The 21,361-nt window shown below is 49.4% G+C and overlaps 1 protein-coding gene across 1 annotated transcript in view; it reads right to left on the bottom strand.

Moving 5' to 3' along the window:
* The window catches only part of LOC309884464 (fer-1-like protein 4), a 37,178-nt gene that overhangs the window by 4,003 nt on the left and 11,814 nt on the right, over positions 1 to 21,361 (bottom strand). The window contains exons 17-40 of the mRNA XM_082773439.1: positions 20,996 to 21,194; positions 20,138 to 20,258; positions 19,456 to 19,556; positions 18,807 to 18,894; positions 18,312 to 18,428; positions 17,108 to 17,260; positions 16,670 to 16,853; positions 15,974 to 16,098; positions 15,435 to 15,569; positions 14,109 to 14,282; positions 13,750 to 13,866; positions 13,298 to 13,459; positions 12,718 to 12,880; positions 11,609 to 11,700; positions 11,065 to 11,196; positions 10,387 to 10,435; positions 9,426 to 9,532; positions 8,930 to 9,061; positions 5,925 to 6,035; positions 5,324 to 5,451; positions 4,672 to 4,842; positions 3,688 to 3,842; positions 1,843 to 2,021; positions 664 to 749 (exon numbers count right to left, since the gene is read on the bottom strand). Of these exons, the coding sequence (XP_082629565.1) occupies positions 664 to 749; positions 1,843 to 2,021; positions 3,688 to 3,842; positions 4,672 to 4,842; positions 5,324 to 5,451; positions 5,925 to 6,035; positions 8,930 to 9,061; positions 9,426 to 9,532; positions 10,387 to 10,435; positions 11,065 to 11,196; positions 11,609 to 11,700; positions 12,718 to 12,880; positions 13,298 to 13,459; positions 13,750 to 13,866; positions 14,109 to 14,282; positions 15,435 to 15,569; positions 15,974 to 16,098; positions 16,670 to 16,853; positions 17,108 to 17,260; positions 18,312 to 18,428; positions 18,807 to 18,894; positions 19,456 to 19,556; positions 20,138 to 20,258; positions 20,996 to 21,194 (3,181 nt within the window). The remainder of the gene's footprint in view (positions 1 to 663; positions 750 to 1,842; positions 2,022 to 3,687; positions 3,843 to 4,671; positions 4,843 to 5,323; positions 5,452 to 5,924; positions 6,036 to 8,929; positions 9,062 to 9,425; positions 9,533 to 10,386; positions 10,436 to 11,064; positions 11,197 to 11,608; positions 11,701 to 12,717; positions 12,881 to 13,297; positions 13,460 to 13,749; positions 13,867 to 14,108; positions 14,283 to 15,434; positions 15,570 to 15,973; positions 16,099 to 16,669; positions 16,854 to 17,107; positions 17,261 to 18,311; positions 18,429 to 18,806; positions 18,895 to 19,455; positions 19,557 to 20,137; positions 20,259 to 20,995; positions 21,195 to 21,361) is intronic.

Here is a 21,361-nt window from a genome sequence, read left to right as displayed (position 1 = left end):
AGAAAGGCTTAGGCAGAAAGGGACCTCCACAGTCTCCACTTCAACTTCCTTCTCTAACTTCACAGCAGATCAGATTGCTCAGGGCCTTGTCCTTATGAGTTATGAATATCTCCAAGGCTGAATATCCCAGCACTTCTCTAGTTCCTTGGGTCCCTGTCCCAGAGCTTCCTCACTCTCATAGTGAACTATATCTAGTTGGAGTTTCCCTTGCTGCAAGTTGTGTCCATTATCTCATGTCCTTTCACATGCACCTCTGAGAAGAACCCAGACCTGTCATCTGAATAGTCCCATTAGATCACTGAAAACAACAAATCACCTCCTTCAACTTCACTTCTCCAGGCACCACCCAGAGGACTTCCACTCACTAGCCAGAAAAGAACTATGTGAATAGCTCAGACCTGGATTTCCATCTCCTCTATGTCCACCATTCAAGGAATTTAACCCTGCGCTTCACAAGCACTTGTGCAGCTGAAGCACTTGTGCCCCACGTCAATGCATGAAGACACCATCCTACACCCAGAACTGAAGCAGAGCAGAGTGCTGTGTGCCAGAAAGCACAATCGGTCTGCACGGGACTTTGCAGCACATCCCAGCAGGCACAGCGGGGGACAGTAACCCTCCACATGGGCTCACTGGTCCCAGCTCTGCTCCCAGGGGTGCTACCTGATAGGCAGTCGAGGCTTGATATTGACTGGTGGTGGTGCAGGGACATCATTTGGAAACATGTCAATCCACATGTGCAAGGAGCCCTGATGAGAGAAGAGAGCAGAGAGGTTTCAAAAGACTGACCACCCTTCAAGGAGCAAAGAATTGGACCTGCAAGGAAAGCTTTCACCAGAAAGCCACTACTTGTCTCTTTCCTCCCCACCCCCAGTGCTTCAGAGCTTTGTGTGACTGTATTTTAGAATGGGTTGGAAAAAAAATTGGAACTACTCAAAATTCCTTCCTTACCTCTCTACCCTGATGCCAAGAAAAAACATCTCAGCTGAACTGAGTCAGTTTCAAACACAAACATCTTTCCAGCCTGGAAACCCCATGGGCAGCCTGGCTGCAGCACAGGCCAGTCACTGTGCAGAGCATCTTGGCTCTCCAGCTCCAGGTGCTCTGTGGTGGATGAGCCACCAGACAGGGCTCAATGTATGGCCACTGGCACCAGCAGAAGGAAACACCTCCTCTTGAAGCTGCTGGACTGTTGTCCCACACTCCCTGCAGGCATGCTCACATCCAGCTCAAAGCATGGGAGCAGCTTCTGCTGTCTGAACAGCAAAGGGAGCCGGGACCCCAGCCCAGGTCCCCGGGTCAGGAGGCACCAATGTTACTTCCAAGGCCCTGCTCTACGGTGATGGTGGCCTGGGAGAGCAGGAAGAAGACAAGGGGGCAGAACGGGGCGTTTGCAGGGGAACAAAGGAGCAATGACAGGGGCTAAAGCAGAGGAAGAGGCAGGGAAAGGCAAGGACACTACCACCGACCATGGCAGACCAGGTCCCTTGCCACCCACGCAGTATCCTCATTGGAGTAGCTGTGTGGCCTGAGGAGTCAGGAAGGACTCTTGGCCACCAACATTGTGACCACAACATCAATGAAGAGAGGTCCAGGAGCTCCACTAGAACTCCGAGGGTGGATCTGAACAAAAAACACACAAGGGCAGCAGTCCTCCTTCCATAGCAGGGCTGGACATGCACACAGCTCCAGTTGCCCACCCAGGAAGGGGCAGAGCATGGGACTTGTGCCACAATGAAGAGACAAAGGGACAACAGGGGACCAGCCAAGAAGCTGGGGACCAGCCACCCCAAAAGTCCTTACCAGAGAAAAGTCTAAGTTGGACAAGGAGACACATCTCACCTGCACGAGCCCAGGGTTCTCTGGGTTGTAAAGGGACCGGATCTCTACATGCTCTGGTACCAGCTTGTACCCACATCCTGGCATCTCTTCCCAGTGCTGCAGGACGTACAAAGCCTTATGTTCATCATCCACTGACCAGTTCTCATCTGTCACTCCTCTCTGGTTCCTTGCAGAGACCTCTGCAGCAGGACAGAGCCAGGCAGAAGATGAAGGAATATGGCTGAAAAGAGCTGCTTCAGGAAATTAGTCACCGGCACAGGTATGCATAGATGATCGACTGGGCAAACAAGCAACTCCCCAGAAGAAACAAACAAACAAACAAACAAACAAACAAACAAAAACTGGAGAAGTAGGAGGGTAAGAATGAAGGGAAAGAGTTCAATATGCTGCGATGATGAGGAAAATGGTAAGCAGAAGATGAGCAAGCTAAGAGAAATAAGATGAAAAGGGCAAAAAAGCATTTACTATAGCCTTGGGAAAAGGATCCATGGGATGCTGAGCAGCATGTGACCCTCTGGGGCCGTTTAAGCCCTCATGTTTCTGTTGTGGTGCAAGCAGACCCTCAGATGAGCAGTTTTGCCCTGAAAGTGTTCCAGGAAGCACTACTTGTCACTTAGCAATGACATATGGCTGTGGCCTTCATGAATTAACATCTGCACTGCTGACTGACTCATTTGGCATAGCGTGAAGGCAAATAGCAGTTCAAGACCAAAGTAAAGCCCGCTGGTGGGGAGGAAAACAGGAACCAATGGGCAAGGACATACAAACCCACTCACTCCCGGGTTTAAAGTGAACACCTGTCCTTTGGATATCACTCTGAAACCAAAACCATCCCAAGCAGGCCCTGATCATGAGAGAGGTCCCCAGGGTAGCCTTGTCCTCTCCTGAGTGGGATTTATTTCCCATTCATGACACAACCAACCCTTAGAGACCAGCAGAAAGCAGAGGAACACTGAAACAAGCAGAAGTTAAAGTTGTCTGAACACACAAAAGTGTCCTGCTCTTTGGGAAGGATGGACACAGAAAGCATCCTTTCTGCAGGCAACATAGCATTGCCTCACAAGATCCAGTCATCCACAAGCAGGCCACATATGCTCCATCCCTTTCCCCAGGCTGGTCTCACTGCATGAGTGTTTGTCACCAGAGGGAACATGCTCAGAAGGAACAGGCCTACCTTCAGGAAGGTTCTGCATCACTGCTGGAAAAGGGTGTAAGTCACCATGTTTTTGGTCACCTGTGGCCCCAATTCACAGCTTATAATTCCAGTAAGGAGGAAAAAAATAACAAAGGATATGTGGAAGCTGCCCATAAGGAGGAAATAAATAGTGAGGAGCAGTGGGGTGTTACTCAAAGCACCCAAAACCACCAGAAGCAGAGAGCATCCCTGAAGGATGAAGCCATCTAGGAGAAGGAAAGCAGACTGAAAAAGTCTCCCCTTCTCCCCCCCGCCCAATGTCTTGGTGATGGTGGTCACAAGCAGATGGAGATAAACCTCCATAACAGTGTCAGCCACTAGGATAAGCTACACCTTCTCTGGCTGAACAAGGATCAAATGCCCATGCACTGCTGTGCGAGGGTTTACTTTGCAGAAGAAATGTTCCACTCACTGAGAAGCTGCTTTGGGACCTAATGGCCTGGATCACATCTCCCCCATTGCAACACCATCATCCACCAAAGCCAGGCCACTGAGTGCTGAGGATGCTCCCAACAGTGACCCAGAAATATGGGCAGGGTGCAAAGTGGGGGCAAACAGCCCAACTAGCCTGGACACTTCAGGGAAGAGAGGCTGTTGGGTTGGGTTCCCAGCCCATCCACCGAGCACTGGAGTAGCAATGCCCTCTGTACCTTCAGGAAACGCCTCTGGAGGAACCTTGAAGATTTTATTGCCCACTTTGACCTCCTCCTGTCTGTACTCTGCTGCAGGTAGTGAGGTTTTCTTGCATAAGCTATCCAGAATCTGTGTGGGCTTGAAAGCATCTCGCCACATGTTGTAGCCATCTCTGTGTGGAAGGGAGAACACATATAGTTTAGACATGACAGGTTTTTTTCATAGTTTAGGAGATCCCCTGCCCTTCCAACACAGGCTATGCCACAAGCTCCCTGTTCAGAGTTTCACTGAGGAAACCACAGACACAAAGAAGCTTAATGAATGAAAAGTTTAAGGAGCTTTCCTCTCCCAGAACAAGCCAGGGTTGCACCTCACAGAACCATTGGTGTCAGAGCAGCAACGGCAGCGATTCCAGCTGCAGTTCCAAACTGGGAGAGAGGTGTTAGCTGCTCTGGGAACTCAATTCCAACAGCTAATTAACAGCTCAATTCCAACAGCTAATTATCAAGTAACAGGGGAGAAAAGTGTTTACAGAAAATGTGGCCAAACACACCAGAAAAATACACCAGAGAATATATATTACATGAGGACAAAGAAAAATAGACATCATGAGCGTAGGTGCTCACAGAATCATCTAGTTCTAAAGAAACTGCCTTACTTTCTGAAAGAGGTCAAAATTACAACACTGTTAAATGAAAATTTATTTCACAGAACGATGCTTTCATATGAAAGCATTAAAGAATTTTTTTTCTACTACATGCAAAATGTGTCCTTCTGCAGTAGGAGTTAGATCTACCACAGGAAATGGGTAGGAGACAAAAATAATAATAATAAAAGGAGATGGACTTATCCATATTCCTTGTAGTGCATCTGCATGACACCTGCTCAAAGGATACCGTGGATGCAAGGGTCATCCTCCAGAACTGCAGGTGCTCTGTTACCCACCTGAACAGTAAGCGAGAAGAACTCTCATGGCCCTAATGTGTCAGACTAGTACCTACATGTCATACTGCAAAGCCACTCCACAGTTGGCCCTGTGCTTGCTGTAGAATCGATTCTCCAAATCAATCTTGGTCTCCCCAATCAGATCATCAGATCCAACCAAGTCATGGTCAAATATTGCCACAGTGAGCTCTGATTCCATGGGAAAGGAGACTGTCAGCTCCACGACTCTGGACAGAAGAAGATTGGGAAAGTGCAGTTAGCAAGGAGATATGAAATACATGCTCTGTTTCACCCATCCTACCCATTTAAGAACTATATTTGCCAACCCTAAGACTCTGATAGAATTTGGCTCTGCAAAGTTCAGTGTGTGGAGTTTTTAGTGTGCATATTCAAATACAGGAGTTATTTATCCAGGAGTGTATGCTGTTGGATAGAGCTCCTTGTTGGAGGTAAGGACAAACATCTCCAAAGCTCTGTTGCTGCTTGGCTTGCTACTTTGTCTGATAAATCAAATCCTTTGAGTGCTTCACTCCTAAACCCAAACACTCCTGTGACAGATGGAGGCAGGAGACTTGTCTGGCACCTTTGTGTTATAGCAGAAGATTCTCCAGCAGAGAGGAACAGAAGACTGCAAACACTGGGCCATAGCCTGAGCCCTATATTTACACTATTCCCATTAATACTACTAGAGGAAAACTTCCTGCATACTCTCCAAACACAGGATTGAGCTGCTTTGGGATGTATCGCTCCTTGGTGTCCTTCCGCTCCTGCCCCACTGTCACCACCACGTAGGGGTCTGCTTTGCCATTGGGGTCTGCTGGAGACAGGTTTGTAGCCTGGAATACACAAGAGGTACAGCCATACATCAGCTGCAGAGAGCAACATGCATAGCAGACACTGTGTGGGGCCTGAGACCACCCAAGCTCACTGGTCAGGTCTCTCCAGTAGCTGCCCCAGCAAGTGAAACACATTTGCTGCCATGCAAATCCCCATTTAACAAGAAACAGATGTCTCCAGCTGCCAGCCCGCCTGGTTGCTCACTGTCTCAAGGCAGATGACAGGAGCTGGGCAATGCCCATCTAGATTCTTAGCACCTCATGAAGATACAAAGTCCAGTAGGTTCTCCATGGTCAAGGAATAAATACAAGCCCTCACTGTAACAGACTCCAACTGGCCAAGCAGAGCCTGTAAGCCAGTATCAAGCCTTTCACAAGTGCCACTGCTCAAATTTACCAAGTGGAGAACGGCAGGAGGTTCTTAGGAAGGGATAGACCTCCAAGCATTACCGTCACCACCACAAGAGACTTACCTTAACAATATAAACTCTAATGAGAACCTTGATGGGCCTGTTCCTTGGAACACCCTGGGAGACCCTTGGCTCCTTGCTAGCTTCCACAGTAGGGTAGACATAGAAGGAGCCCTGCAATAAAGACACTGCAGATAGAATCATAGAATCATAGAATCGTTAAGGTTGGAAAAGACCTCCAAGATTATCTGGTCCAACCATCACCCTACTATCAATGTTACCCTCTAAACCATGTCCCTAAGCACCACATCCAACCTTTCCTTAAACACCACCAGGGACAGTGACACCACCACCTCCCTGGGCAACCTGTTCCAATGCCTGACTACTCTTTCTGAGAATAAATTTCTATTAAATTCCAACCTAAACCTCCCCGGCGCAACTTGAGCCCATTCCCTCTAGTCCTATCCCTAGTCATCTGCAAGAAGAGGCTGACCCCCAGCTCCCCACAATTTCCTTGCTGGGAGTTGTAGAGAGCAAGAAGGTCTCCCCTGAGCCTCCTCTTCTCCTGACTAAACAACCCCAGCTCCCTCAGCTGCTCCTCATAGGACTTGTGTTCCGGGTCCTTCACTACTTTCGCAGCCCTTCTCTGGACATGTTCCAGGGCCTCGATGTCCTTCTTGTACTGAGGAGCCCAGAACTGAACAAAGTGCTCAAGGTGCAGCCTCACCACAGCAGAGTACAGACGGACGATCGCCTCTCTGGTCCTGCTGGCTGCACTATTCCTGATACAAGCCAGGATACCACTGGCCTTCTGGCCACCTGGGCACATTGCCGGCTCAGGTTGAGGCGAGCATCAATCAGCACCCCCAGATCCTTGCCTCTGCACAGCTTTTGAGCCACTCTGCCCCAAGCCTGTAGCACTGCACGGGGTTGTTGTGGCCAACGTGCAGGACCCAGCACTTAGCCGTGTTAAACCTCATCCCACTGGCCTCTGCCCATCAACCCAACCTGGCCAGATCCCTCCTGATTTTTTTTCTCTGCACAGCTGACAACTTCCCTGTACTCTCCCGGAGTTTCCATCCCCTTCTTCCACCAGACATAAACTCTCTTTTTCTCCTGGACACTCAGCAGAAGTTCCCTGTTCAGCCATTCCAGTCTTCTTCCCTGCTGGCTCATTTTGTGTCACATGGGGACAGCCTGCTCCTGAGCCTTTCAGCCTTCCTTCTTGAGGAGGGTCCAGCCTTCCTGGACCCCTCTGCCCTTCAGGACTAGCTCCCAAGGGACCCCCCCTACCAGTGTTCTGAACAATTCAAAGTCTGCCCTCTGGAGGTCTAAGGCAGCAGTTTTACTGACATCCCCCCCTGACTTCACCAAGAATAGAGAACTCTACCATGTCATGGTCCCTCTGCCCAAGACAACTCCTTACCACCACATCTCCCACCAGTCCTCTGTTTGTGAACAGCAGGTCTAGGGGGACACCCCTCTGGTAGGCTCACTAACCAGCTGAGTCAGGAAGCTGTCCTCCATGCACTCCAGGAACTTTCTAGGCTGCTTCCTCAGGGCTGTGTTGTATTTCCAGCACGTGTCCGGGAAGTTGAAGTCCCCCATGAGAACAAGCACTGACGATTGAGTGGCTTCTGCCAGCTGCGTACAGAACGCCTCTTCTGCCTCTTCATCATGGTTTGGCGGTCTATTACAGACCCCCACCAGGATGTATGCCTTGTTGGCCAACCCCCGATCCTTGCCCACAGGGACTCTGCTTTATCATTCCCAACCCTGAGCTCAACAACATCGAAATGTTCTCTAATATTGTCACGTCACCTCCCCTCCTAAGTTGCCTGTCCCTTATGAAGAGCTTGTAGCCATCCATTGCAGCACTCCAGTCACAGGAGTGGTCCCACCTCATGTCAGTGTTGGTGATGAAGTTACAGTTTCCCTGCTGCACAATGGCATCCAGCTCCTCCTGTTAGTTGCCCATGCTGCATGCATTGCTGTAAATACACTTCAGTTGTGCCATTGCCCTCACCCCTGACCCTGGGACTCCTCCCCCAGGCTCACCTCTATCAAGCCTCATTGCATCTCTGTCCCCCTTCATACCTCCTTTAAAGCCCTCTCAATAAGCCCTGCCAGCTCCTGGGCTAGAATCTGTTTCCCTCTTTGAGACAGGTGGGACCCATCAACAGCCATCAGGTCAGGTGCTGAGTAAAATTCCCCATGATCAAAAAATCCCAAATTCCTGCAATTGCACCAGCCTCTCAGCCATGTATTGACCAACTGGGCCTTCCAGGTCTCCTGAGTATGGAGGGATACTCCCAATGATAATGATCAGATACAAAAGAGAACATCTTAGATGGGATTGGAGCCACCAAGACCAGCCCCTCTTGCCAGCTGGGAAATCAGAGCCATTGCCCATGCAGACAACAGACACCCTGTGCCCATGGGGACAGCCCTTTACAAAAGCACCATCATGCTTGTATGGCCCAGGCCATCCCTGTTTGCAGGTTAGGCTCTCAGACCACTGCCCATGCCAGAAGATCTGAACATTTCCAAGCACATAACTGGACTGCCAAAGGTACCAAAGGCAGGAAGACACCAAAGGTTTCCTAGGGACCTTCATAAATCAACCTTTGTAGTTGATGTTTCAGTCTTCAAGAGCTCCTCTGTGGGAGAACGATGCTTATTTTAGACAAGCTTTGTTAATTTTGCAAACAGTGAAACTCACAAATACTTATTTATATACTAAACATACCCAGAGGCCTCAACCAGGATAAGTGTTCCTTCATGCTTCATGCTCTCTCTTTCTTAAGAGGTAAAAAAAATAAAATAAAATAAAAAATAATAATAATAAAAAAAAATCTAACGGAGGTGGATTTATCAGCTAACAAAAGACCACAGCACATAGTTACTTTGACAGGCCCCTATAGTACCCTGGCCATGCCTCACCATGGCCTCACATATTTGGACACACTCATCCTTGCTGAGGCTTTGCTGGCATCTGAATTCTCTGAGACACAGGTCACCCTAAGAATTTCCTTCCATATACAGCACAAACGTTATTCAAACGATACCTTGTACTTCCCCACAAAATGTTCATCCTCATTTCCATCTTCATCTTCATTTGCTTTGCCACGATGAAGGGGAAAAATACACAGCCAGTCTTCAAAATTACCAAACTCATTTTCCAGCTCAGAGTTATAGATCTGTAAGAAGTAGAAAGTCATCTTAGGACTTTTCCTGATATCTTAAGGGGAGAAGAGTCCCCTTTAAGAAGGGAAAGACCATCTTTCCCCTGCTTTGACCATTTCACCTTGTCCTGACTTACCCCAGTATTACTCAGTGCTAGGTTTTCTTTATGACCCCAGGCCCATCCTCTGATGAGCACATGCATCCCAAGTGAACTTCAGGATCTCACTAGCTGTTTCAGAGCCCAGCAAAGATGGGGCCCAGTGCACACTACTGGATCAGGTTCTCTATCCCATTCTAACCTCCACTGCAGGAAAGTGAGGACAACACGGAAAAAGGGCATGGGTTGAAAGAGGCCAGATCTGTCACCCCAATACTTACTTGAAGGGTGGCAATGAGCTTCCTCTTGGGTCGAGCAGGTTCAGCTTCAGTTACTGCCTCATCTTCTGCTTCCATGTCAATATAGGCTGCATTTAAATTGCCTCCATCTAGAAGTGTCAATAGGAGACTGGGAAATGCTCTGATCTCTCCCATCATGGCAAGTGCCCATCCATGAAATGACCCCAGCAACAGCTTTTACTTTCAGCCAGGTCTTTGACTTGTGTCAGGGTAACTAGAGTTATTGCTCTCCATAACATGTGTTCTCACAACATCTCAGCTCTCCCAGCAAGACAAGTATGCATGAGAGGACAAAAATCAGCACAGACCTGCCTACCTGAATGGCTGCTCTTCAAGAAGAAAGTGGGCAAGGACAGAGCAAATAGAGGAAGGTGCCTGGAACCTTCCACAGGTGACTGGACCCTTCCATAGGATTCACATAATTTCTATACTTACTGTCTCAACAATTCAGGTCATTGCTAGGCCAGTCACCGCTTACGCCTCAGCAAATCTGAACCTACAGCTGTAACACTGTCCTCAGATCCTCTGCTTTTTATTAATGTTTTTCTGAGTTTATTTTTTATCCAAGGTGAGTATCCACAAGCAGAGTGAAGCCCAGCTTCCAGGCAGTTTTTCCTTTCCATCATCCCTTCTGCCCATTCCACTTTCACTTCCTGCTCCCACCATGGCAATCCCATGATACTTGCAGCCAATTTTTCTGCAGAGTTTTGCTCACTCAGGAAGGCTCTTGATTCAACAAAATTTTCCAAACTTTCTCAAGGCAAGTTTAATGTTTTCAACTTGAAATGGCTTGTTAGCCTGTGCCAATATTTCTAGTCTCTCTGCTCCCTTTTGTGTTGCTTTTGCTGAATGTTGCAAAACTGTTGCCCCTCAGATCCCATTACCACAAGACCACCACCCTCTACGGCAGTGTAGAGCCTGTCTCTCCCCACAGAAGACTCACCTGCATCATTCAGGTCATCATTCTCAGCATCTTCCTCATCAATGCATGTCTGAAACACACACAGACAGTCATCCCACATTGCTGACCACAATGGCTTCTCTATCCAAGCATAGGACACTTCCAAAGCTTACTGCTAAGTAGAGTCAGCAATATGCAGACTGAGATCATTTAGCATTAACATTTTTGCAGGAGGGTGTTCAATGAGTACTTTATCAGCATACCTGAAGGAAATAACTTTTCCTCTCCCCAGATCTTCTTATTGCCTTTTTTGATTGGGATATTGGAGAAGCAAGGTAAACAAGGAAATTTGTGGCAGACCTGCCCCCATAGCCCACCCTGGGAAGACAGAGTGAAAGTCTCTGCACTGCATGAAAGTCCCTGCACTGCAGCTCAGATCAGCAATGTCACATTTTCAGGAGTGTCTTAACATGATCCCAGTCACATTATCAAAATCATCCAGCCTCAGGGATGCTTCAGCATCCCCTGCCTGCAGAAATCAGCCCACCTGGTCAGTGTTTGATACCTGACTATCTTAAGAGTGCTTGACACTCAAAAGCATACATCTTCCTGCAGATCCATGCCACAGGGCTACTGTGGCACTCTGTGCTGATGGAATCATCTTCCACAAACCAGTGCAGACACTTCTCCCCTCGGCTGGCAGCTGTGACAAGAGATTACCTGGTTATACAGCTCCTTCAGGGACTCATAGTATTTGGACCACCAATCCAGTTCTTCCAGATCTGGTTTCTCCTCTTCATATTCATCCTCTTTCTTTGCAAGCTTATTAATAGGAATCTTCTTTAAAGGAGCCTTAAAAGCACAGAGCAAGGGCTCAGAGGGAGGCAAAGATAATACAGGACACCTACACGTCCTGCACTAGTACCCTGATAGCCCCAGCAAAGGCTCAGCTTTCATGCAGAGCACAGGAGGTGCAAACCTACATGTAGCCTGGGTTCATGCTTTGCTATGAAAGCATCAGTATTCATGGCACAAGGCAACACAGCTCTTCTCCCTGTGCCACAGCCCAGACATGCAGCAGTGTCAATGACCAGCAGAAGCAGGCATGAAACTCTTCCAGGAGACAGCCAGGGGAAGATCAGTGTTTGAGTCCAGAGCAAAAGCTGGTGGTTGAAACTTAACTCTGAACTTCAGAACTTTTTGTTTGTAACCTTCAGTTTGGACTTTCAAACCTCAAAATTCCCTGGGTCAACACATCACTCACCTTTACCAGACACAAGGGGTGAATGCTGGGACCTGGGTCACCAGTAGTAGGGCCAATCTTAGAGGGAAGATGTTGGGATGAGACTTTCCTAGCTGAGATGAAGAGAAAGAGCATCATGTTCTCATGCATTTAGTTCTGCCCACAGCTTCCCAACTTTGTTCAATTGTTATTTCACAGGAAAAACCCCTCTCTTACCCACCATGATGTGATTTCTTTTAAAGCTTTTGATAGCAGATTGTGCCAAAATTTTACTGGAAAAGCAAGTACATTGCTAAGACTAGCCACCATCATCTACATGCATTACTGACTAGTAAGAATTCAGATTTATGAGATACACTTGCCCTATTTGGAAACTACCACGGATCAATCTTTTGCTTCTTAGTCTTCATATCGTATTTATTTACATACTCACAGATCAGGAGCTTTGGTTGATGCTGTCAGAGAGCTATTGGGTTAATCTATTCCCAAATGAGTAGTCCCTGACCCAAATCCTTGGTTGTAGTGGACCAGCTCACACTTCCTAAAGCTTGACAGAGGTCTCGCTGGGGACAGCCCTCCAGTTCAGTTACACATAGGTTTGGAATAGGTGAATTCAATAGTCCTTCACAGACTAAAAAACTCTGATTCCAGACACAGACTTCTCACGGGAATAAGTTACCATGTAATATCTAGCCCCAGCTAAATGACTGGCTGGATTAAGACATATTCACAAGCCATTCTACCTCCTCTGATTTCCACAACTGCAAGACAAACAGTGGCTGGGAAAAAGGCTCCAAAGAGATGGCATATCCACAGGTGAAGAGTCCTGTCGATGTGGTGGGGAGGAATATGATAAGCTAACCTCGGAGAGAACAGTCTGCAAACTACCCTCTGCCAACCCTAAAGAGATCAGCCTTATGCCATTGCTTGTCTGCAACCACTTTCCCAAAACCCGTCTTAGAGGACCACAGCCTCCAAGGCTAACCTGCCTTGGGCTATGCTTTTATTCAGCATCTTATGGTTCTTGGATGAGGACTTTGCCATCTGGCTACAGAGAAGAGGGGCGGAAGATCTCTGCCATGGGCAGAAGCTGCCTGCTGCCTCCACAGGAACCTCACCGAGCAGCTCACCTCTGGGCACATCTTCTGTTTCCTCTTCTTCAAGTTCTCTTGGAGAGAATTTCATCACGTCGGACACAACATGGGTTCCCACCAGCACAGTGCGCCCAAATGCCCGCTTTTCCACAACAAAGATGCTGAGGGGAGGGTGCAGGTAGACCTGCTCAGGGAGCTCCTGCAAAAGAGCCATGCAAGGGGTTTGCAGGAGTGAGGGCAATACCAGTGGCAGACCCACTACACACGAGGAGGTCTGATGAGAACCCTTACAGCTCTGCCCTAAGACCAGAGCCTCATGGTGACAGAATCACAGAATGGCCAAGGTTGGAAGGGACCTCTGAACATCATCTAGTCCAACCCCCCTGCCGAGCAGGATCACCTCGAGCACATTGCGCAGGAAAATGTGACAAGCAGCTGAGACTGCTCTCAGTGGGCTTCTTCCCAAAGGTTTTGATCTGCAGCCAAACCGTGGGAGAGCAAAACCCTGGGGGCAGCTCCCCTCCTGTGCCCTCACCCTGAGCAAGCAGACTGTACGTGGGTGCAGGACAGCCATGGTGCACCCCAGCATGGTAGGAGCCCCCTTCCTACTACTCACCACATCCATGTATTTGACCACCTCGGTGAAACTGGGGTTCTCTTTGTAGGCCACAATTACCTCTGACTCCACCTTCTTGCCAGCACATTCAATGATCACCTGGGGCTGATCCACCTCAAACAAGTTGACCCGCTTCAGGTCCCGCAGGCCCCAGAACAGGATCTAAAGCACACAAAGCTGCTGGTCTGCTCCAGATGTGCCAGGTGCAGCCCAGCCATGCAGCCCTGCCTGCAGGCGCCAACACAATCAGCACAGACCCCAAGAGAGGCATGAAACCGCTCTCCCAAGGTGGCCACATGGACCCAAACTCATGCTGCAGGCACAAACACAACAGCTTTGATTGTTAAACCGCTGAGCCCCAAACCCAACTCCCTCCCCAAGCCCTGCCCTGTCCATGGGCTGGCTGGCTGCGCCATCTGTTGTAGGAGCCAGCCCTGCAGAAGGCAGCTCACCTCTATGCGAAACTCCTTCAGCACTGGACGGATGCCCTCCGGGATAATGAATCGTCCATCACGGGGGTCTTCCAAATAGCTGGGCTCCTTGGGCTCCACATCCTCAGGCAATGATGGCTGAACAGACAGAGCCAGGACACACTGAGCAGCGAAAGACATTTCTCCTCTACACCACATCCCCTCTCCCTCCACTCTTGTTCTGTGCCCACAGGCTCTGTCCCTGCAGCTTCCTTTCAGTTGATAGCCAGTTGAATTTCAACAGGGAATCCTTTGGTGAGCCCCATGCAACCAGCTCTGCACCTCTTGGATCTCTCCCCCAAGTGCCAGCAACCATGTGCATCTTCCTCAACGCCCATTACCTCCAAATAGCCACTGTAATCCAGCTCAATCAGCTCAAAAGTGGCAATGAGCTCCCCAGCCGCTTTGGTGCCTTTGTAGACATCAAAAAACTGTAGGTCAGGTTTGCTGTATGGCTCATCAACCAGCTTCACGTGTGGGACAGCAAAGGCCTGGCCAAGGAACTCAGGGGAGCCCTGCAGGAAAGGAATGGGTGAAATTATCCCTGCATTATATCACCACCTCAGAGGAAAGACCACCACTAATTCCAGCCATCTGAGCCAGCATCAGAACTCTTCTCCACCCTCTGCTCCATCCAGAGCCTGGAGCAGCAACTCCTCTTAACTCCTGCTCTTCTTCCATATAGAACTGGACAAGTGGCATGGGACCATGGACCAGAGGTCATCAAAGCTAGATCAGGTTCCTCAGAGTTTTCTCCAGTCAGGGTTTGAATGTCTCCAAAGATGGAGATCCCACAAGCTATCTGAGCTCTAGGCTCAACATTTGAATGCCATCAATGTGAAACTTATATTAAGTTGGCATTTTTTCTTGTTCCAACTTGTGTCCACTGCCTGTCATCCTGTCCCTGTGTACCTCCAAGAGCAGCCTGGCTCCATCTTTTCTACCCTCTCCCATTAGCCAGCTGCAGACAGCAATAAGATGCCCACTCTGCCTCCTCTTTTCCTGGCTCTCAGCCTCTCCTTGCTCTGTTCTATGCTCCAGCTCCAGACATCTTGGTGGCCTCATCTGGTCTCGCTCCAGTATGTCAGTGACTTTCTTTTACTGGGGAGCCCCAGACAGGGCCTAGGAAAGCTGCTGAGCTACATGGGAGAGTCCAGTGCATGGGAGAGTCCAGTTATGCCATTCCCCTTGTGATAATAAAGAGGCGCCAGGAGAAGAGTGTGACTTCGGAGTACTAGTGAAGGGGGAAAGGGGAAGACTGAGGAGGGAGGGGAGATGACAGAGGGGAAAGAACAGTCCTGAGATCTACATCACCTCCCCGTGGCTGCAAGCCCTCTTCATCGAGAGCCCACTAAGGAAGCAGGGCAGACAGCTGGGAGAGGCACACTGCTTTTCCAAAGAGGGGAGATCCTGGATCCACCAAGGAGTCGCCAGAACCTGGCTTGGAGCATCTCTGAGCCATCTGTAGCCCATAGCCAGCAGCTTTGTCCCAGCTCATAGCAAAAGACTGCAGAAAATCTCAGTCACAGCCCCCAGGACTCACTGCCACCAGCAGACCAGGAACCAGAGATGTGGCTCCTAAGTGCCTGCTTGCAGCACCCACATATTGCTCTTCTACCTTCCTTGTCATTGAAGGGACAGCAGGAGGGCTGTGTGGCCATACTTACAAATTTACTGTGGTTGAAGAGATTGACTATAACGATGGGAGTCTCTGTTTTCAACTCTTCTCTTTTCCCATCAATAATGAGCTGGTCAAACAGAAGTAACTCATTCCACATTGGGCTCAGTGTCTCCTCCACTGTCTGCAGACAAAGACGGGAGGCCTGAGCCTACCACAGCCCATGGAAACAAATCACATGCACTTTGTAAAGAGAGTGGGGAAAACATGAACTGATCTCCTCTCCCCCACAGCTGCACAGAGCCAGTGCCTGGCAGAAGAGATGGTAATAGCATGAGATGGTACAAGCACTTGGGGCCAACTGGCAAATGGCAATCAACCCTTGAGACCATGCTCTGCTTGGCTGTTCTGTCAGATGTTCCCTGAAAGTAGCCACACTGCCCAGAGCACAAAAATACCTCGTGTGGAGTTACAAAATTTCCCAGAGGACTGACAAAGTACTGGCTTTCAACATGTCAAGGAGGTATGATGATTTTTTCTGTCCCCAACTCTCCAAGAAGGCAGAAGCAGGAGTTTGAGGGGTCTCACCCTGGTGGTCTGGCAATAAGTTGAAAACACCACTCTTGCAAATGGATCAGAAAGGCCATTGTCACCTGCAGGGAGGATCCCTCGAGCCTGATACAGATGGGCTCGGAGCTGGAAATAGCTGAAATCTGGTAAGAAAAAGAGAAGAGAGTTCACAGTTCCCTGGTCCAGCCCTACCTCAGGCCAAAAAAAAAAAAAAAAAAAAAAATTAAATACATAAATTAGGAAGAGCACGGTCCAGCCAGATAAGACCGGGTGCATCCCACAAGGGTACCACTTCTAGGGGTACTCACTACAGGTCTCAGAAGGCCTTTAAAGCTTTGACCAAGCAAGAGAAGCTCAGCAGGCTCCCCAGACCTGGGAATTGCCCCTGGGAATAACACATGTGAAATGTGCAGTGATTTCCTGTGAGTATCTGCCATTGGGGAGCACCACTGGGTCTCAGCAAAGGGGCAGACCTCATGCTCATTGCCAGTTTGGCACAACATCCAGTGCCTAGGAAGCCCCCGTCTTGCCAGCTGCTGCAGCTGTGAGTGTGTGAACACATCCTCTTCAGAACAAACTGGACCTGCCTGCCCCAGTCACACCTCGAAGATAATGTTGAGATGATGGGTCAGGTCCTGCTCCTCAGACACTGACCCTGGGGCAGGACATCTCGTCTCTCTACTTGCCCACTTACGGTTAAGCCATGGAACTCACCATCCCTGCTGAGTCGGCTGGGAAGGCTGTACACCGATAACTGGGTGATCTCCTGCCCACTCTCAGAGAGGTACTTGAACTCCTTGGGCAGCTCCACCATGCAGTTCTTTGCGTATTTGGTAACCCCGAGCCACATGTAGATTTCCAGTTTGGCAAAGATCTGTCCAGTATGCAGCCCAGGGACCTGAGAGTGCAGGATGTTTAGCAGGTTGCCCATCCCAGCCATGCCACCTTCAGACTAAGACCACTGGTGTTGGCCTGTGACCAGCCACAGAGCACAGGAGACATGGCAACATTTCAGCAGAGGCAATCATCACTGGTGGAGCAAGAGCTGCGTCTCCTTGCAGCCACCAAGATGACAGAAAGGAGGGCTAAGAAGAAAATAGGGGGAAGCAGCAAGAAGGAAGCAAGAACATGCTGTTTTAGTATAAACTATACCTTCAAAAAGACAGTCTGGATCTTTGCACAGTCCTTGCCTTTCTCCTCTTCGACTACCGAGTAGAGGATGTTCTGTGCAGGGACTCTTGCGTATGCCACACGCCGGTTGTTGCTGAGCATCCAGATGAGAATGTCAGGGAGGGTGCACTGGGGCTGGAGGGAGGAAAGGGAGGCAGAGCAGTGAAAGTCTCCTGATGCACATGGGGCTGGTGGCTGCATAGCACTTCGGAGATCCAGAAGCAAGTGACAGGGCCTAATGCTGGGCACATGCTTCTGAAATTCAGCCCTGCAGTATGGCTCTGCAGTTTTCCTGAAAGGATTTGTGACCCTCCCTAATTTTCATTACAAACACCAGCAGGACACACTCACCCTCATCTGACACTGGGGAGAGGGAGCCCTCATGAGGCTGGAGAACAGAAGCCCAAATGCTAATCCATGGAACCGAACCACACCTGCTGCCAATACGGCAATGCCAGCACCCAGTGTACAAATGCAGTTTGGACTCAGAACAGGCTTGCAAATGAAGGACATGCGCGGATGTAAACAATTACTTCTTTTAAATCCTAGGTTCTACTTGCTTGAAGTCTGCCCTCACTTAAAAGCGTGATAAAGATTGAACTTTGCTTGTTGAAAGGCTTCTCTGAATTGCATCAACATCTGTTCCAGCAAACAGTGCACCCTGGTTTACACTAAAAGTATGCACTTATTTTCCAGAGATGTTTAAAATAGAGCCAGTAAGACTCTGAACAAAGAGAGTCTCTCTTACAGATGAGAGACCTTATTGCAATACAAGTTTTAATTTGCAGGAAGGTCTGGTGTTGGTCCCCAGGGGGACTGCATGTAGGGCAAGGCAAGGCTGATTTCCCAGGCAGGCTTCCTGCATCCCCACTGTGGGCATGGCCTGGGGCCAGGTAGGGAGGGCAGGAGAGTCCTGGCTGCCTGGAGCTGACCCAGCTCTGCCTCCGAGCCACTACTGAGCCCTTGGACTCCTGCTCTGTCACCACTGGTCCAGCAAGGCTGCGAGGCCTCATCCCTCATGAGGGTCATTGCATGATAACTTCCAGCAACTAGAAATTGGGATTTTACATGTCAGGGAAAGATTTCAGAGAAAAAGCCCCATTTCAGGCTGGTAAAAAGCTCAGCACCCTCTCCTTGCCCATGCCCTCTCCGGGTTGGAAATGGAGTGCTCCAAGAGCAGCTGTACCTCTTGAGCCATGAAGCGTAGCTTGGCCAGGATTCTCCTCGTCTCCTTAACCTTCTCCTTGACATTGGCTCGAGTCAGCTGCCGCCTCACACGGAGCCCCTGCTTCGCATACAGGATCTGAACAGACAGCAGAGTTGTCACATGCCCAGCCGTGACCCATGCATATAACATTGGCAGCCCTCACAGGGGCTCTGTGGGGAAGCAGAGGCCACATCCACCCTGCCCCGTTGCACCCTGGCATCCACCAGTTCACTTGCCAATTGTTGAGAACAAACCTCATGAACCTGTACTGAGCCATTTAGTGAAGGGTGCTGAGAACTGGAGACTCCAGTAACTCATCAGTTCTGCTGATACCAGCCAGTAATAGAAGTCCGTGAGCTTTTGCATCATTTGGGGCAGATCAATTAGCATCAATTCTAGACGGCCCTCCAGAAGCATCCCCCAAAGCAAGGATTACACTGGCTCCCTCCACCACCCTCAAATCCCACAGCTTACGATGTTGCGCATCATGTATTTCGTCCGACATCTGTCAAGGTTGTTTGGATGTGCCATTGTTTTTCTCTCTGCACTGAGTGAATATTGCCTGCAATGAGAAAAGCAGCACAGGCTCTGCAACCCATACACCCTGCAGGGGAGCACAGTTTACACAGCATGGCCACAGGTTCCAAACCCCTGCTACTAATCTGGAGGCATCAGGAACCTCATCTCTGTAATGCCTTATTTTCTGTAACCTCTTTGATCAGAAGGTACACTGGAATTTGCTCAGCACTTAAGGCACTGTCTTTTAATGTCCCCATTCCAAGGCTAGGGACTGATGTGCATATTGGACCCCACCAGGCAGTTGCAATGATTGAAACATGAGTCTCTTGAAAGAGTGAAGGAAATGTCCTAACACTTAAGAAACACACAGGAGATCAGGAACATCAAGGCTGCAGCCTGTTACCCCTGTGCTTCCCAGGTGTGGTGCTATGTGGTGTTCTCTCTGAGCTTGCAGAATAATGGGGTCTTTTCCCCAGGTTGTCCCACTTTCCTTCTACTCATCCTCCTCTTGAAATCAAGAGTGAAGGCTGTGCACAGCCCAGGTAGGACAGAATATAACCTCCTAACCCAAAGTCAAAAATCAGGAAATCAGGGACATGAGAACCTGCACCCAGCTGCAAATTCCTCCAGCACTTCTCGGAGCCTCTCTTCTGCTTTAGCCTTTGGCCTTCTCATGAGCTTCTCCACATCATCTAGCCCCTGCTCCTGTGGGGAGAGTATAGCATTTAGGGACCTTGCACCTGGCCGTGGGGTCACAGAAAAGCATGGCAAGGATGTGTTTGCCCCAAATGTGCTGTTTTGCAGAGCTGGGACAGAGCTAGCATGGCAGGTCAGCGCTGCACTGCCAGAGACTCTGAGACTTAAGGATAACCTGAACACTGTTTGTAACAACACTATGTGCTTCAGTCTTGAGCAGTCACCAAAACACACAACTGAGAGCTTTGCTTTCAGATTTCTAAGCCTGAGCAGGAAAGACAAAGCCCTGGGAAATGATCTCACCAGAGGCTGAGAGCCCATTTACAGCAGCATCTCCCCAGTGCAGGACTGGCAGCAGAGCAGCTCTCTGTCATTGTCTGGCACTGCCACTTTCCAGGAGACACTGCCAGGCTGGGGCAGGTGGGATGGAGCCCCACAAGAGACACGGACTCACATGGCAGGGGGTTGGGGTGGGGGAGGTGGGGGCAAAGTTTGAGGTAAATATCTTGAAGAGCAGCTGTGCATGATGTGAGTAAAACGACCATGAGACAGGAAGCCCTGTGCCCCAACAGCCTCCCCACACATGCTACCAGGCGTTCTGCCAGCTTGACAATCCAGTTGGAAATGCAGAGTCTCCAGGTGTGATCCTCCCAGTAGCTCCACACGTACACGCAGGGTTTCTCATGTGTCATGGGCAGGCAGCCATATGACCTAGGGGCAGCACAGGAGATTATGGCTGCTGTTTGCAGAAAGCACACATGCCATGTCACATGGCAGCACTTACACAAGGAGCAGCATCTGGACTCTGTCTTCCTCACAGAGAACCAGCTGTTTTGGGCTCTGTACCATGGACATAGATTCAAACTGCTAGACAAGCCCTTTGGCATCCCAAACCAATGCAAGGGGTTTCTAGCAGATGGTGCATCATGTGCCCAGATGAACGAGGCTGATGGCAGTGTGGGATGCTGCTGAGATTCCCTGCTGCTATGAGATTGAGTAGGAGCAGGCACAGGGCTCACAACACAAATACCAAGACCTTGCCAGGCCCATGGGATGAGACAGGCAGCATTCCCAGAGTAGACATCTCATTAGAAGAGCTTGTGTGTGTCTTGCAGCATAGGAGAGCATGTGCCAGAGCACTCCTCTCCTTCCTCCATGCTGGAATCAAGCCTTTGTGCTGTTGTTTATCAGCCAGAAAACGGACTGCTGTTATTGATGGGTTACAGTTCCCTGTGGCCCTGTCCTTGGCCATCTGTGGACATCATGCAGACACCATGGGGCCTGTAGAGCTAATGGGCAACAACAGCCAGCTAGGATATGGCAAGCTGCAGGGTTGCAAAGCAGAGAAACACTTGCACAGTACTCACATTGCTGAGCACTAATAGCATCTGGAATAACAAAACTGGGAAGTTCAGGACCAAGGCAAGGGAGAGAGAAAGAAGACTCACCTGTCATACTCCATGGTCTCTGGTTTCTGGCTCTTTGTCACTGATTTGTTCAACGGGGCCAAAACTGGGCCCAGGACTTCAACATCTGTCTCACTGTCAGAACCAAGGTCCAGCAAAGGCTGCTTTTCTTCTCTCCCTTCTCCCTTCTCCCCTTTTTTATGTACTTTGGTCACAACCTCTTCAACTTTGCCATAGTTTCCTTGAATATAGGCATTAAAGAGCAAACAGGTAAGTGGGATCAGTATTAAACAATGAGTTAACCAGCTTGCAAAATCAGTGCAATCACATTCCCAAGAGAAGCACATGGGTCTGCACTGCTTTCAGAACCAGCACTTCAGTACCATCCAACCATCAAAGTATCACATG

The sequence above is a fragment of the Aythya marila genome (genome assembly GCF_965140915.1).
Source record: "Aythya marila genome assembly, chromosome: 16".
Classification (NCBI taxonomy): Eukaryota; Metazoa; Chordata; class Aves; order Anseriformes; family Anatidae; genus Aythya; species Aythya marila.
The sequence above is the reverse complement of the archived record's forward strand: the minus strand, read 5'-3'. Positions and strand labels throughout refer to the sequence as shown.